Source organism: Babylonia areolata, chromosome 19, assembly GCF_041734735.1.
Source record: "Babylonia areolata isolate BAREFJ2019XMU chromosome 19, ASM4173473v1, whole genome shotgun sequence".
In the NCBI taxonomy this organism is placed as follows: Eukaryota; Metazoa; Mollusca; class Gastropoda; order Neogastropoda; family Buccinidae; genus Babylonia; species Babylonia areolata.
This window is the reverse complement of record NC_134894.1, coordinates 49571264-49588763: the sequence shown is the minus strand read 5'-3', so window position 1 is coordinate 49588763 and position 17500 is coordinate 49571264. Positions and strand designations below refer to the sequence as shown.

The 17500-nt window shown below is 43.6% G+C and overlaps 1 protein-coding gene across 5 annotated transcripts in view; it reads right to left on the bottom strand.

Annotated features, from left to right (window-relative positions):
• LOC143293810 (calcitonin gene-related peptide type 1 receptor-like) overlaps positions 1–17500 on the bottom strand; it is a 317054-nt gene that overhangs the window by 59068 nt on the left and 240486 nt on the right. For all 5 annotated transcript variants that reach the window (XM_076605076.1, XM_076605075.1, XM_076605079.1 and 2 more), the window contains one exon: positions 10318–10415. In XM_076605076.1, the coding sequence (XP_076461191.1) occupies positions 10318–10415 (98 nt within the window). The remainder of the gene's footprint in view (positions 1–10317; positions 10416–17500) is intronic.

Sequence of the window (17500 nt, the reverse complement as noted above, 5' to 3'; positions counted from 1 at the left end):
GTCGGACTTTGTATTGTTTGAGATGGGTCTTAGAGGCTGCATTAAGGCGGCTGTGTGGACACCAGTGATTGTCAGTGGGTGAACTGGTTTGCTGGCCCCTCCCACCACAACAGTCAGACACGTGGTCACAGACATTGTCAGTGCTGGCCCCTCCCACCACAACAGTCAGACACGTGGACACAGACATTGTCAGTGCTGGCCCCTCCCACCACAACAGTCAGACACGTGGTCACAGACACTGTCAGTGCCGACCCCTCCCACCACAACAGACACGTGGTCACAGACATTGTCAGTGCTGGCCCCTCCCACCACAACAGTCAGACACGTGGTCACAGACATTGTCAGTGCTGGCCCCTCCCACCACAACAGTCAGACACGTGGTCACAGACATTGTCAGTGCTGGCCCCTCCCACCACAACAGTCAGACACGTGGTCACAGACACTGTCAGTGCTGGCCCCTCCCACCACAACAGTCAGACACGTGGTCACAGACACTGTCAGTGCTGGCCCCTCCCACCACAACAGTGACACTGTCAGCATGAGGGGTGGTGGCTGTACATGTGAAATAGATCGGATCGACGGTGCTTACATGAAACTGACTTGGAGAGACAAGACATGTTTTATTTCAGGAAATCCAGTTTATGTGAATCACAGAACACCCCTGCCCTTTCCACCCCCCTCCCAACTCCCCCTCCTACCCCCTCCCTCCACCCGAGGTCAAAACAGGCCAACAGGGGTTGACAATTGGGAGTGTGCGCAATGGCGCCTGGTTCAGCGATACAATGCGTGGCAAAAAGGCGGTGGGACTGTTCACATGGGCAATGGACAGACTGATCATATCAGTTCATTGCCAGTATTATTTCTGTCTTTCATCTCAGAGACGTGCAAACACATTCCCCATGTCTCTTTGATATGCAGCGTTTGTTCGTTTTGGGGATGTTTGATGTTCCTGAAGCCATTCAGAAAATGTGTGACCAGAAATATGATATTCTGACCTGGGGAATCATGGTCAGCTCTCGATCTATGCTTTAATTTATCTTCACCGCAAGGGAGCACGTGACACACACTGGATGTCAGCGCACGGACAACACCCAATACGCATGTGTGAGCGGGGCCACAGAGAGAGGGTGGGTGGGGTGGGGGTAGGAGCGCGGGGCAGAAAAAGAGAGGGAATGGGGGAGGGGCAGAGATAGAGAGAGAGGGAGTTGCAGAGAGAGAGAGAGGGAGGGGCACAGAGAGAGAGAGAGGGAGGTGCAGAGAGAGAGAGAGGGAGGTGCAGAGAGAGAGAGAGAGAGAGAGAGAGAGAGAGATTCGGATTCGGGTGATTTATTCATATAGGCCATTTCCCATCATGAAGGGCTGCAGTATACAACATTATTAAACATGCAAGTGCACAAGGCGAAACAATCATCAAAGGAATTATGATATCATTATTGATCTTAACTTAAATGCCTTATATATGTAAATGGACAAATACTTTACAATGCTTTCTTTATTAGATGCCATCAACAGACTTAGCCGAAACTGATTTGGAAACTTAAAATACTTTCGTGGAATATACTGTTCTCTTAATTTACTTAAAGCATTACAACATAAAATAAAGTGTAACTCGTCCTCAACAGCACTTCTACACAGAGGGCAATTCAACTCATCCACAGTATGCTTTCTGTGCCGATAATAACGTTGAGCAATTTCTGAAATACCTAATCTAAATCTTGCCATTATGAATTTTAAATGTTTGTCTAAGCTGATTTGCAAGTACGTTTTCACTTCATGAGTGGTACAAAATGTTCTGTACATTTAAGAAAGAGAGAGGGAGGTGCAGAGAGAGAGAGAGAGGGAGAGAGAGAGGGAGGGGCAGAGAGAGAGAGAGAGAGAGGGAGAGAGAGAGAGAAAGAGAGAGAGAGAGGGGGGGGGGGGAGAAACTCAGAACCCAGAAATACAAATATTTTACTTCGAGGCCACCCCTGTTTGTAATGGAGGTACAAACATTCCAGACACACACACAAAAAACAAACCCTTAAACAAGGAGGGGGGGCGGGGAACCATTATGAACGACGCAGCATTTCGTAACCAAAAACAGGGAAAAAGAGCAGACTGATAGACAGACAGACACAGACAGTGAAGGAAAGTTAGAGAGAGAGACAGACAGACAGTGAAGGAGAGACCCCCTTTCCCCCCCCCCCCCCCCCTCACCACCCCCCCATCCCTCCCCCCCCCCCCCAAAAAAAAGAGGAAAAATTGCTGGTATGATGACATAAACTCGATTACGCTAGCGTGCTCTTGCATCTGAGTGACACTGCCGTCTGTCCACCTCTCCACCCCTCTACTTCTTTCTTTCTTTCTTCTTCGCTTGTTTTTTGGTTTGTTTTTTTCCCCAGCAGAGCACTCTGTGTGTGAGTACCTCAGTGTGGAGAGACTGACAGTGTGGAGAGACTGGAGAGACTGACAGTGTGGAGAGACTGGAGAGACTGACAGTGTGGAGAGACTGACAGTGCGGAGAGACTGGAGAGACTGACAGTGTGGTGGAGAGACTGACAGTGTGGAGAGACTGGAGAGACTGACAGTGCGGAGAGACTGGAGAGACTGACAGTGTGGAGAGACTGGAGAGACTGACAGTGTGGAGAGACTGACAGTGCGGAGAGACTGGAGAGACTGACAGTGCGGAGAGACTGGAGAGACTGACAGTGTGGAGAGACTGACAGTGTGGAGAGATTGGAGAGACTGACAGTGTGGACAGAGTTGAGAGACTGACAGTGTGGAGAGACTGACAGTGTGGAGAGATTAGAGAGACTGACAGTGCGGAGAGACTGGAGAGACTGACAGTGTGGAGAGACTGACAGTGCGGAGAGACTGAAGAGACTGACAGTGTGGAGAGACTGACAGTGTGGAGAGACTGACAGTGTGGACAGAGTGGAGAGACTGACAGTGTGGAGAGACTGACAGTGCGGAGAGACTGGAGAGACTGACAGTGCGGAGAGACTGAAGAGACTGACAGTGTGGAGAGACTGACAGTGTGGAGAGACTGAAGAGACTGACAGTGCGGAGAGACTGAAGAGACTGACAGTGTGGAGAGACTGAAGAGACTGACAGTGTGGAGAGACTGACAGTGTGGAGAGACTGACAGTGTGGAGAGACTGAAGAGACTGACAGTGCGGAGAGACTGAAGAGACTGACAGTGTGGACAGAGTGGAGAGACTGACAGTGTGGAGAGACTGACAGTGTGGAGAGACTGAAGAGACTGACAGTGCGGAGAGACTGGAGAGACTGACAGTGTGGACAGAGTGGAGAGACTGACAGTGTGGAGAGACTGACAGTGTGGAGAGACTGGAGAGACTGGCAGTGTGGAGAGACTGGAGAGACTGACAGTGTGGAGAGACTGACAGTGTGGAGAGACTGGAGAGACTGACAGTGTGGAGAGACTGGAGAGACTGGCAGTGTAGTGAGACTGAAGAGACTGACAGTGTGGAGAGACTGAAGAGACTGACAGTGTGGAGAGACTGACAGCGTGGAGAGACTGACAGTGTGGAGAGACTGACAGCGTGGAGAGACTGGAGAGACTGACAGCGTGGAGAGACTGAAGAGACTGACAGTGTGGAGAGACTGAAGAGACTGACAGTGTGGAGAGACTGACAGCGTGGAGAGACTGGAGAGACTGACAGTGTGGAGAGACTGAAGAGACTGACAGTGTGGAGAGACTGACAGTGTGGAGAGACTGACAGTGTGGAGAGACTGGAGAGACTGGCAGTGTAGTGAGACTGGAGAGACTGACAGTGTGGAGAGACTGACAGTGTGGAGAGACTGGAGAGACTGATAGTGTGGAGAGATTGACAGTGTGGAGAGACTGGACAGATTGACAGTGTGGAGAGACTGGAGGGACTGACAGTGTGAAGAGACTGACAGTTTTCAGTTTCAGTCGCTCAAGGAGGCGTCACTGCGTTCGGACAAATCCATATACGCTACACCACATCTGCCAAGCAGATGCCTGACCAGCAGCGTAACCCAACGCGCTTGATCAGGCCTTGAGAGAAAGAAAAAAAAGGTGAATAAATAATAGATAAGCGTACATAAATAAATAAATAAATGTAACTGTTGAAACTTGGGGAACTGTAACTGTTGAGACTTGGGGAACTCAACTGTTGAGACTTGGGGAACTCAACTGTTGAGACTTGAGGAACTCAACTGTTAAGACTTGGGGAACTCGCAACTGTTAAGACTTAGGAAACTGTAACTGTTGAGACTTGGGGGAACTCGTAACTGTTAAGACTTGGGTAACTCGTAACTGTTGAGTTTCAGTTTCAGTTTCAGTAGCTCAAGGAGGCGTCACTGCGTTCGGACAAAACCATACACGCTACACCACATCTGCCAAGCAGACGCCTGACCAGCAGCGTAACCCAACGCGCTTAGTCAGGCCTTGAAAAAAAAAAGAAAAAAAAGAAAAAAGAATTGATAAGCTTACATAAATAAATAAATAATAATTATAATATAGAAAAAGGCAGTAGTGGTAATAATAATAAAAAAAGAAGAAAAAAAAAGCCAACAATGATGATAAATAAGCAAATAAATGTAAAACATGAAGACACACATTCACACATACACCCGCACATGTATAACAGATATGCACCAAACATGCAGTTTCACAGATATGAAAGCACAGTCAAATACATATAAACGTACATGAGTTCCAACACACACACACACACACACACACACACACACACACACACACACACACATTACCCTGCACCTCCTCTACCCCCCTCCTCCACACACTCATTTCTAGTCTACGTATCGCAGCTTCCACAGCACACACACACACACACACACACACACACACACACACACACACACACACACACACACACACACACACACACAGATGAACACTTACTTGTACAAGCACACACACATACCCCCATATATCCCACCCCCAACCCCCCACACATATATACAAACATATATATATGTACGTTCCAATATCCTGTTGCTCCCACAGTGTAGGCATGCATACCTCATCCTCTACTCCACCTCCCCCCGCACCCCCACCTCCCCCTCACACACACACACACACACACACACACACACACACACAAACACACGCACGTGCACAGAACTCTCCTGACACTTGTGTACACTTACACTCTCGCGCATGCACAAACTCACTCAAAAGAACAGACCCACACATACACACAAACACCCACACTGACAGTGTGGAGAGACTGGAGGGACTGACAGTGTGGAGAGACTGGAGGGACTGACAGTGTAGAGAGACTGAAAGAGTAGACTGACTTCCTGGTGGGATCAGCTAATTCTACACCTTTCTGTTCTTCTGGGTTTCCTGCTCCTCTTCTTCCCCCTTCTGGATGTAAAACACGTGTGTTTTCTCTGCTATCCTCGTGGTATAAAAAGATCGTTTCGTTTCGTTTCCTTTTCGCGTTTCTTTTCTCCTTTTTTTGTCTCCTCTACTGCTCCTCCACCCCTACCCCTTCTTCTTCTTCTCCCCCTCCCCCTTCCCTCCCACCTACACACCTGAACCCCCCCCCCCACACCCACTTCCCCCAAGTCCCCTACAATTTCACTCGCGATTGGAGAGAGAGAGAGAGAGAGAGAGAGAGAGAGAGAGAGAGAGAGGGAGGGAGAAAGTGAATGAGAAACAGAGCGAGAGACAGAGACAGAGAGACAGAGAGAGATGGAGGCAGACAGCGAGAAAAACAAACAGAAACAGAAACAAATACGGAAATACAGACACAAGGACGGACGACACAGAAAGACAGACACAGAGACAGAGACATGAAAACAGAACAGGACACAGAAAGACAGACACAGAGACATGAAAACAGAACAGGACAAAGACAGACACAGAGACAGAGACATGAAAACAGAACAGGACAAAGACAGACACAGAGACAGAGACACATGAAAACAGAACAGGACAAAGACAGACAGACACAGAGACATGAAAACAGAACAGGACAAAGACAGACACAGAGACAGAGACACGAAAACAGAACAGGACACAGAAAGACAGACACAGAGACAGAGACATGAAAACAGAACAGGACAAAGACAGACACAGAGACAGAGACACGAAAACAGAACAGGACACAGAAAGACAGACACAGAGACAGAGACACGAAAACAGAACAGGACACAGAAAGACAGACACAGAGACAGAGACATGAAAACAGAACAGGACAAAGACAGACACAGAGACAGAGACACGAAAACAGAACAGGACAAAGACAGACACAGAGACAGAGACACATGAAAACAGAACAGGACAAAGACAGACAGACACAGAGACATGAAAACAGAACAGGACAAAGACAGACACAGAGACAGAGACACATGAAAACAGAACAGGACAAAGACAGACAGACACAGAGACAGAGACACATGAAAACAGAACAGGACAAAGACAGACAGACACAGAGACATGAAAACAGAACAGGACAAAGACAGACACAGAGACAGAGATACATGAAAACAGAACAGGACAAAGACAGACAGACACAGAGACAGAGACATGAAAACAGAACAGGACAAAGACAGACAGACACAGAGACAGAGACATGAAAACAGAACAGGACACAGAAAGACAGACACAGAGACAGAGACATGAAAACAGAACAGGACAAAGACAGACAGACACAGAGACAGAGACATGAAAACAGAACAGGACAAAGACAGACACAGAGACAGAGACATGAAAACAGAACAGCACACAGAAAGACAGACACAGAGACAGAGGCATGAAAACAGAACAGGACAAAGACAGACACAGAGACAGAGACATGAAAACAGAACAGCGCACAGAAAGACAGACACAGAGACAGAGACATGAAAACAGAACAGGACACAGAAAGACAGACACAGAGACAGAGACATGAAAACAGAACAGTACACAGAAAGACAGACACAGAGACAGAGACATGAAAACAGAACAGCACACAGAAAGACAGACACAGAGACAGAGACATGAAAACAGAACAGCACACAGAAAGACAGACACAGAGACAGAGACATGAAAACAGAACAGCACACACAAAGACAGACAGACACAGAGACAGAGACATGAAAACAGAACAGGACAAAGACAGACACAGAGACAGAGACACGAAAACAGAACAGGACACAGAAAGACAGACACAGAGACAGAGACATGAAAACAGAACAGGACAAAGACAGACACAGAGACAGAGACACGAAAACAGAACAGGACACAGAAAGACAGACACAGAGACAGAGACACGAAAACAGAACAGGACACAGAAAGACAGACACAGAGACAGAGACATGAAAACAGAACAGGACAAAGACAGACACAGAGACAGAGACACGAAAACAGAACAGGACAAAGACAGACACAGAGACAGAGACACATGAAAACAGAACAGGACAAAGACAGACAGACACAGAGACATGAAAACAGAACAGGACAAAGACAGACACAGAGACAGAGACACATGAAAACAGAACAGGACAAAGACAGACAGACACAGAGACAGAGACACATGAAAACAGAACAGGACAAAGACAGACAGACACAGAGACATGAAAACAGAACAGGACAAAGACAGACACAGAGACAGAGATACATGAAAACAGAACAGGACAAAGACAGACAGACACAGAGACAGAGACATGAAAACAGAACAGGACAAAGACAGACAGACACAGAGACAGAGACATGAAAACAGAACAGGACACAGAAAGACAGACACAGAGACAGAGACATGAAAACAGAACAGGACACAGAAAGACAGACACAGAGACAGAGACATGAAAACAGAACAGGACAAAGACAGACAGACACAGAGACAGAGACATGAAAACAGAACAGGACAAAGACAGACACAGAGACAGAGACATGAAAACAGAACAGCACACAGAAAGACAGACACAGAGACAGAGGCATGAAAACAGAACAGGACAAAGACAGACACAGAGACAGAGACATGAAAACAGAACAGCGCACAGAAAGACAGACACAGAGACAGAGACATGAAAACAGAACAGGACACAGAAAGACAGACACAGAGACAGAGACATGAAAACAGAACAGTACACAGAAAGACAGACACAGAGACAGAGACATGAAAACAGAACAGCACACAGAAAGACAGACACAGAGACAGAGACATGAAAACAGAACAGCACACAGAAAGACAGACACAGAGACAGAGACATGAAAACAGAACAGCACACACAAAGACAGACAGACACAGAGACAGAGACATGAAAACAGAACAGGACAAAGACAGACACAGAGACAGAGACACGAAAACAGAACAGGACACAGAAAGACAGACACAGAGACAGAGACATGAAAACAGAACAGGACAAAGACAGACACAGAGACAGAGACACGAAAACAGAACAGGACACAGAAAGACAGACACAGAGACAGAGACACGAAAACAGAACAGGACACAGAAAGACAGACACAGAGACAGAGACATGAAAACAGAACAGGACAAAGACAGACACAGAGACAGAGACACGAAAACAGAACAGGACAAAGACAGACACAGAGACAGAGACACATGAAAACAGAACAGGACAAAGACAGACAGACACAGAGACATGAAAACAGAACAGGACAAAGACAGACACAGAGACAGAGACACATGAAAACAGAACAGGACAAAGACAGACAGACACAGAGACAGAGACACATGAAAACAGAACAGGACAAAGACAGACAGACACAGAGACATGAAAACAGAACAGGACAAAGACAGACACAGAGACAGAGATACATGAAAACAGAACAGGACAAAGACAGACAGACACAGAGACAGAGACATGAAAACAGAACAGGACAAAGACAGACAGACACAGAGACAGAGACATGAAAACAGAACAGGACACAGAAAGACAGACACAGAGACAGAGACATGAAAACAGAACAGGACACAGAAAGACAGACACAGAGACAGAGACATGAAAACAGAACAGGACAAAGACAGACAGACACAGAGACAGAGACATGAAAACAGAACAGGACAAAGACAGACACAGAGACAGAGACATGAAAACAGAACAGCACACAGAAAGACAGACACAGAGACAGAGGCATGAAAACAGAACAGGACAAAGACAGACACAGAGACAGAGACATGAAAACAGAACAGCGCACAGAAAGACAGACACAGAGACAGAGACATGAAAACAGAACAGGACACAGAAAGACAGACACAGAGACAGAGACATGAAAACAGAACAGCACACAGAAAGACAGACACAGAGACAGAGACATGAAAACAGAACAGCACACAGAAAGACAGACACAGACACAGAGGCATGAAAACAGAACAGCACACAGAAAGACAGACACAGAGACAGAGACATGAAAACAGAACAGCACACACAAAGACAGACAGACACAGAGACAGAGACATGAAAACAGAACAGCACACAGAAAGACAGACACAGAGACAGAGACATGAAAACAGAACAGCACACAGAAAGACAGACACAGACACAGAGGCATGAAAACAGAACAGCACACAGAAAGACAGACACAGAGACAGAGACATGAAAACAGAACAGCACACAGAAAGACAGACACAGAGACAGAGACAAAAACAACACAGATACACCGACCTTAAGACAGACACACAGAACAACAGACCGGAAGACAGACAACAGACCGGAAGACAGACACACAGAACAACAGACCGGAAGATAGACAACAGACCGAAAGACAGACAACAGACCGGAAGACAGACATGCAGAACAACAGACCGGAAGACAGACAATAGACCGGAAGACAGACACACAGAACAACAGATCGGAAGACAGACAATAGAACGGAAGACAGACACACAGAACAACAGACCGGAAGACAGACAATAGACCGGAAGACAGACACAGAACAACAGACCGGAAGACAGACAACAGACCGGAAGACAGACACACAGAACAACAGACCGGAAGATAGACAACAGACCGGCAGACAGACAACAGACCGGAAGACAGACACACAGAACAACAGACCGGAAGACAGACAACAGAACGGAAGACAGACACACAGAACAACAGACCGGAAGACAGACAACAGATCGGAAGACAGACAACAGACCGGAAGACAGACACACAGAACAACAGACCGGAAGACAGACAACAGACCGGAAGACAGACACACAGAACAACAGACCGGAAGACAGACAACAGACCGGAAGACAGACACACAGAACAACAGACCGGAAGACAGACAACAGACCGGAAGACAGACACACAGAACAACAGACCGGAAGACAGACGCACAGAACAACAGACCGGAAGACAGACACAAACAGTGGACCAACTCACGTCCAGGACGATACAGCCAGTGTAGTCAGTCCATTCCTGCTGAGACTCCGGACTGACATACCAGGTCCCGTTCTCCTGGCACCGCTTGTGTGCCCACGCTGCAACACACACACACACACACACACACACACACACACACACACACACACACACACACACACACACACACTGATGTCAGTTCGTTGTTGATTTGATTAATTAACTGTTGGTTTAAACAAAAATCGGTAAGCATTCCCCCTCTCCCTCCCCTCCCTCCCCCTACCCACAAAAAAATCTCTCTCTCTCTCTCACACACACGTACACACACACACACACACACACACACACACACACACACACACACACACACGCACGCACGCACGCAAACACACACACACACACACAAACACACATGTACCCCTTGACCAACCTTACCCATACAAATCCCACTTTTTTCCGTCTGATATCAAAGTGGAAAGACGTAAAACTGATGACTGCCACTGCTGCTGCTGCTACGACTACTACTACTACTTCTGCTACATTCTGCTACTACAGCACCCATATTAAAGTAATCAACGTCTCTTTCATTTCATTTAATTTCGGTTCGTGCTATGTTAGTAAACTGCATTGTATTCGGTATTAAGGGATCTAAAACACCTGTTTATTCAGGAGAATCAGGTAACATGAATCATTCGTGTAAAACTCATAGGACCACAAGGTTAACATATCTCATAACCTTTTTGAAATTAAAGGATTCCCCTTTCGTAGGCAACAACTTACACGCATTGCATATGTATCGGGTTTGGTTTTCTCTTTGGTTGTTTATTACTCTGTTGATTTTGATAATTTTTATACTCGTGTATGTCACCACAACATGATATATGTCATTACAGAAAAGTGTAACGCGATGTATGTGGTGAATTGAGTCACAGAAACATACATACACTCGCACGCGCGCTCAAACACACGCACGTTCACGCGCACGCACACGCAGTCACACACACACACAGAGGAAACGAAACGAAAGAAACTTATTTCACGAGGTAGTGGAGTAGGCATGACTGCTTTTTTACATTCAGCCCTCGAGGGCAAAAAACAGCATTGAGACACACACACACACACACACACACACACACACACACACACACACACGCACACACACACACACACACACACACACACACACACACACACACACACACACACACACGCACACACACACACACACACGCAGAGTAGTGTTTGAAAGAGAGATCAGAAAAGAGGCACACCCATTACCACATAACTGCATGCTTGCACGGCACAGTGCTTCTGATGTTCTTCACTGACACGCTGCTTCTATCCTGGGTTTATGGCGATCGATGACAGGGGGGGGGTATAATTGTGTGTGTGTATATGTGCTCGAGTGTGTGTGTGTGTGTGTGTGTGTGTGTGTGTGTGTGTGTGTGTGTGTGTGTACATTCTATAATTGTGTGTGTGTGTGTGTGTGTGTGTGTGTGTGTGTGTGTGTATATGTGTGTGTGTGTGTGTGTGTGTGTGTGTGTGTGTGTGTGTGAGAGAGAGAGGGAGGGAGAGAGAGAGAGATGGGGGGGGGGGGAGTGTTTGTGTACAGAACAACACGACAGTGAAGGTAAACAACATGACTGCACTTGGCTCACCTGTGCAAGATATTTCACTAATTAGTTCCGGAGTCAAAGAAGTAATTAGCTGAGAGCAAGCTGAACTCGGTGTCTGTGCTTCCCTTGCAACATGCACGTGACAAAGGTCAACATCGTGAGCAGACAGACAGAAAGGTTTTTTAAAAAATTCTATTTCATTCTCCACCTCGTTATATACAGGCTCTGAGGAAAAAAACAACAACCCAAAAACCAAACCCGCAGCATATTGCTGTCGATATATTCACCCAAACAACTGTGACAGCCTCCACTCGGTATTTCCCTGTGGTTATATCAAGGTATCATCCTCTCTCTCTCTCTCTCTCTCTCTCAGAAATGCGAACAAAAGGGCATCAATGGTATTTGACCATCTTATTATCGATGGTAAGAGGTTCACTGTGGACAATGACGACAATCTGAAAGAGATAAGATAGGACATTGGCCGCTCCTCCCATGATAGTGTTTTCGAAAAACATGTAAATAGTCCTTTTCATGTGATGTCAAAGGGAACAGTTCAAAAAACGATACCGGTAGTGAGCCCTGTGTTTGGCAACTCGGTTGCACGTGCAAATATGTCTGAAATTCGTGACAGTGACAGTGTCAGCGACGTGTGTGCAACTGAACGGAATATGAATGACGCTGAACGTGTAAACACGGGGGCCGGGCCGGGTTTGATTTTGAGCAAACTTGTGTGTTTGTAAATAAACCTTTATACATTTTGCATTGGAATATTAATGGTTTGTTTTCTAAATTAAGAGACAGAAATTTCTTGTTGTACATTCGTTCTTTTGACTTGATATGTTTGGTTGAAACGTTTCTGGAGAACTTCCGGTCCGATTTATTTACTGATTATTTGTGTTTTCATAAGTCCGCAATTAAGTTTTCTAAACATGGTCGATCTTCAGGTGGCGCTATCTGTCTTATCAAAAAAGCATTCCCCCCTTATATTCGTTGTATTCATAATGAATATGCTAATGTTCTGATATTTCTGATTGACAAAGCTATGTTGGACACTTTAAAGGATATATTGTATGTATGTGTGTATGTTCCACCTGAAGGATCACCTTTTTATTCATATTTTGATGTTGACAATGGCATTGATTTATTGGAAGATTGTTTATCAGACTGTTTACTTAAATTCAATGATGTTTACATTATCATCTCTGGTGATTTGAATTGTAGAACTTCCAACATTACCCCTGATGTTATTGAGGATGATACTTTTAGTTCATTACACATAAGGTACCCAGTCAGTGTCAATAGAAATTCTCAAGACAAATGTTTAAATAATTATGGAAAACGCTTACTAAACTTGTGTACTACATTTGGTCTATCAATATTGAATGGTGCGTGTAATGGCGACCGCCAAGGTTGCTACACATTCATCACTGATTCTGGCAGCAGTGTGAATGACTATTTTCTTATGTCACATGACTTGTTTCCTTCTTGGTCTTCACGCTGTCTACTTAATGTTAAGGATAGATTTGACTCAGACCATATGCCACTTGAATTATGTGTACAATTCTCAGACAAACACAACAGCCCCCAAAACCGTAAAGAGAAACAAATTATTAATAAGTTTGTGTGGAAAGATGAGCTAGCTGAAATATTTACTAAATCAATGAAATCTGACAGAACACATAAAATGTTAGAATTGGCTGTTAGTTTAATCGACCATAACATTAATGAAGCTTTGGAAATCTTTAACAAATGCATCACAGAAAGTGCCGCATGTATGAACAATGTAGTATAGGATCAGATAAAAATACAGACGACTGGTACGACAAGGAATGTAGAGCAACAAGAACGAACTTACGAAAGTTGTACAGAACAGCACGTCGTACAGGCGATGTTAGTGACCAAAATGCATTTTGTATTGCACGCAGAGAATATAAACACTTGATTAAACGGAAAGAGAAAGAATATCAGAATGCTATATTAGATAAATTAGTATCCTCTATAAGTAATCAAAAACAATTCTGGGAAAATGTGCATTCAATATCATCGAAGAAAAATATGTTAGCAATAGTATTAGTTTAGATAACTGGTTTGAACACTTCAGGAATTTATTTGAGAAAGAAACCCAGCCAGAAGAAGAAATAGAGACCGACGATACTGACACTTATTTTAATCGTCCCATTTCTAAAGAAGAAGTGCTGTTTGCATTTAGAAAAATAAAGAATAAGAAAGCGGTTGGCCCAGATGGGATAATTGGAGAGTTATATAAAAATGCGGGTGACTTTATTGTAGATTTCTTTGTTGTGTTTTTCAATGCTTTGTTTCAGAAAGGTATTTTCCAGGAGAGCTGGTCTGAAGGTATTGTACTTCCTTTGTACAAAAAAGGGGATGTTAATAATCCCAACAATTACAGAGGCATTACGTTATGTGATATTAGTAGTAAGGTATACAGTACAGTTGTTAATCGTCGTCTACAAGAGTGGGTTGAAGAAAATGATATAACCGGGGAACATCAAGCTGGATTTAAAAGAAACTACTCTACAATTGACCTTGCTAGCTTTAATTCAAAAACAGTTTTCTTTGGACCGAAAATTATATGTTGCATTTATAGATTTTGAGAAAGCATTCGATTCTATAAACAGACGAATTCTCTGGTCTATCCTTTTAAAAAACGAAATAAATGGTAAGTTATACCACTGTATAAAGAGTATGTATAATAATGTTATAGTTAAGATAAGGAGTGGAGCCAGATTAACTGACTCTATCAGGTGCACGTATGGCGTAAAACAAGGTGATGTATGCAGTCCTATCTTATTTTCACTTTTTATAAATGACCTACCTATTGAAGTTATTCAAAATGGAAAATATGGCGCTCTGTTTACAATCGATTACTTTGAGCTTTTTATTTTGTTACTAGCTGATGATGTAGCGCTCTTATCTGAAACAGTCGTTGGACTGCAAACACAGTTAAATAGTTTACAGAGGGCAGCTTTTTCTCTTGATTTGAAGGTAAATTTAAACAAAAGTAATATAGTTGTCTTTAGAAAGGGTGGGGTTTTTATCTGCAAGAGAAAAATGGACTTACAACAATGTAGAAATGCCAGTGGTAAATGCATATAAATATTTAGGTATTTTGTTTTCCACCAAAATTAGTTTTACCCCAGCATGTGTTGACCTGACAGGAAAAGCAAAGAATGCTGCGTTATGCGTAATGCGAAAACTACGTACTTTGAGTAATAATAGTTTATCTATATTTCTGAAATTGTTTGATTCTCAGGTCCAGCCTATTGCACAGTATGGGGCTGAACTTTGGGGCCTTGATGCTGCTGCACGTCACTGTGAGAAAGTTCATTTGTTTTCATTGAAGAAAATGTTAGGGGTTGATTTAAAAACACCAAATTTACCAATTTTTATTAACTCTGTACTTATATTTGTATTCGTTACTGGATTAAATTAACAAGAATGAATGATTGCAGGTTGCCACGGAAAGCTTATGCAATGTTAACCGATTTGGATGCAAAAGGTGAAATTGGGTTTCAAAAGTTTGTTGTAAGTTGTATCAGTTTGGTTTCGGTTTTGTATGGGAAAATCAAGGTGTGCAAGATGTCAGATTATTTTTGTGTGACCTTAAAGATAGACTGATTGCGTGCAGATGGCAGGAGTAGAATTTTCATGTGAATAATAGTGATAGGTTTTGCATATATAGGACATTTTGTACTGGTCATAATGTTAAGATTTCCCTGCGTATGAACTTAGACACACACTTGAAATTTATTATGACAAGATTTCGTTTTGGTATTTCAGAAATTTCTCAGCATTATTATCGTTACAGGAAACATTCTGCAGTTGATTTAATGTGTCCGTTGTGCAAAAGTGGAAATGAAGATGAGTTGCATTTTGTTTTATGTTGTCCTGCTTTAACCAGTTTGAGAGTACGATATATCCCACCTGCTTTTTATAGATATCCCAGTCAATTTCGTTTAAGTCTACTTCTAGCATCTGAAAAAGAAAGCGTCATAAGGAATTTGTCAATATACTTGTACAAGGCATTGCATTTCAGATCTGTTGCAACTTCATGATTTTCTTCAGTGGCTGTGCTTGTTTATGTATTGTACCCCTTCATGCGGGGCAATGGCCTTTATATGAATAAAACATCCGTATCCGTATCTCTCTCTCTGCTGTCCTGCCTCCTCTCTCTCTCCACACGATGTTTTTTTCCCCCGACAAGGAGACTAAAAATAGAACTGGTGACAAAGATCATTATTACTTTTGTCTCTCTTAGCAGCTCGAAACTACACTGTTGTGATGACAAAAACCCCTTTTATATGCCGTCATAAACGCCCATCATAGTTATGTTAACTGGAACACTCTCATGTTTTTATCATTTCAGTTTGTTTAAACACATAACAACAATTTGCGCCTTTTGGAAACTTAATCTGTCACGTGACAAAACATCAAAAACCTCTGTTGTCGTCATTACTCACATATAGGCGTTTGGTTAAGCACACTCACTTTTATATGTTTACACATCGAGTGTACGTTGTAAAATCTGTATTTCTATAGCTTAAGTTTTTGCGATGCTAACAGAATATCAACCTACCATGTGAAATTATCAAATCTAAAACGAAATCACTAATGCTGCGACAGTTTGTTTGTTTGTTTTTACTTCATAATCATACATCGTATACTTATCTGGAAATTCGTGTCATGCTCATGTTTTTTTCCCTTCTATAAGAGGATACAAGTCAGTGAGGTGAAGTCCCACGTACGCTGGGTAAGAACTGCATGTAAAAGGATGCAAGTCAACCTGAGAACTGTTGCTGACAAAATGTTATGGCCAAACCCCAATTTGTGAGGTAGAAAATGTACACGTGTAGACAGGAGAAATGCAAGGCCATCGCTCCACCAGCCGCTTTCCACGTGGAGAACATCCCGAAGATGACGTGGAGAAGTTTGTTGTGACAGAGCACACAGCACAACGTGACGCAACACAACACAGCACCCCGCAATTCACTGGAAACCAAATCATACTGTTTACAGCCTAGCCAACAATGCATTCATGAAGAACAATCAAAAATCCTAAAACAACAGAAGTCCATAGCAAGACTAAGTAGAGTCAGCTGATTATGAACATTTTTTTTGAAAGGCTGAAAACTGCTGAACATTGAAAAAAGAAACAGTAGAAAAAACAACAACAAAAAACAACAACAAAAAAACAAAAACAAAAAAACCACAAAAAAAACACACTGACAACAACGAATTCCTTCAAAACTGAAACATAGATTTTGGTGGTCTTTCATGATATCCAAAAGCCCAAATGCTGAGAAAGATATTGGAACACAACAGACTCATGACAACTTACGATAGTTAAAAAAACTACTTTAAAAAATGTGGAGAATCCTAAAAAGTAAGTTGCAGGTCAACATGAAAGGCCTGGTTCCTCACTCCTGCCTTTGGTTCGGTGTGAAGAACGTCACCCGTTCTGAAAAACCTCAGTGATTCATTTCATTTTCACGTTAATCCCTGTGTTCTTGCTCAATGCGTTTTGGTGAAGCCCGTTGTACTGAGCTTTAGTATGTATAGAGTGCGGA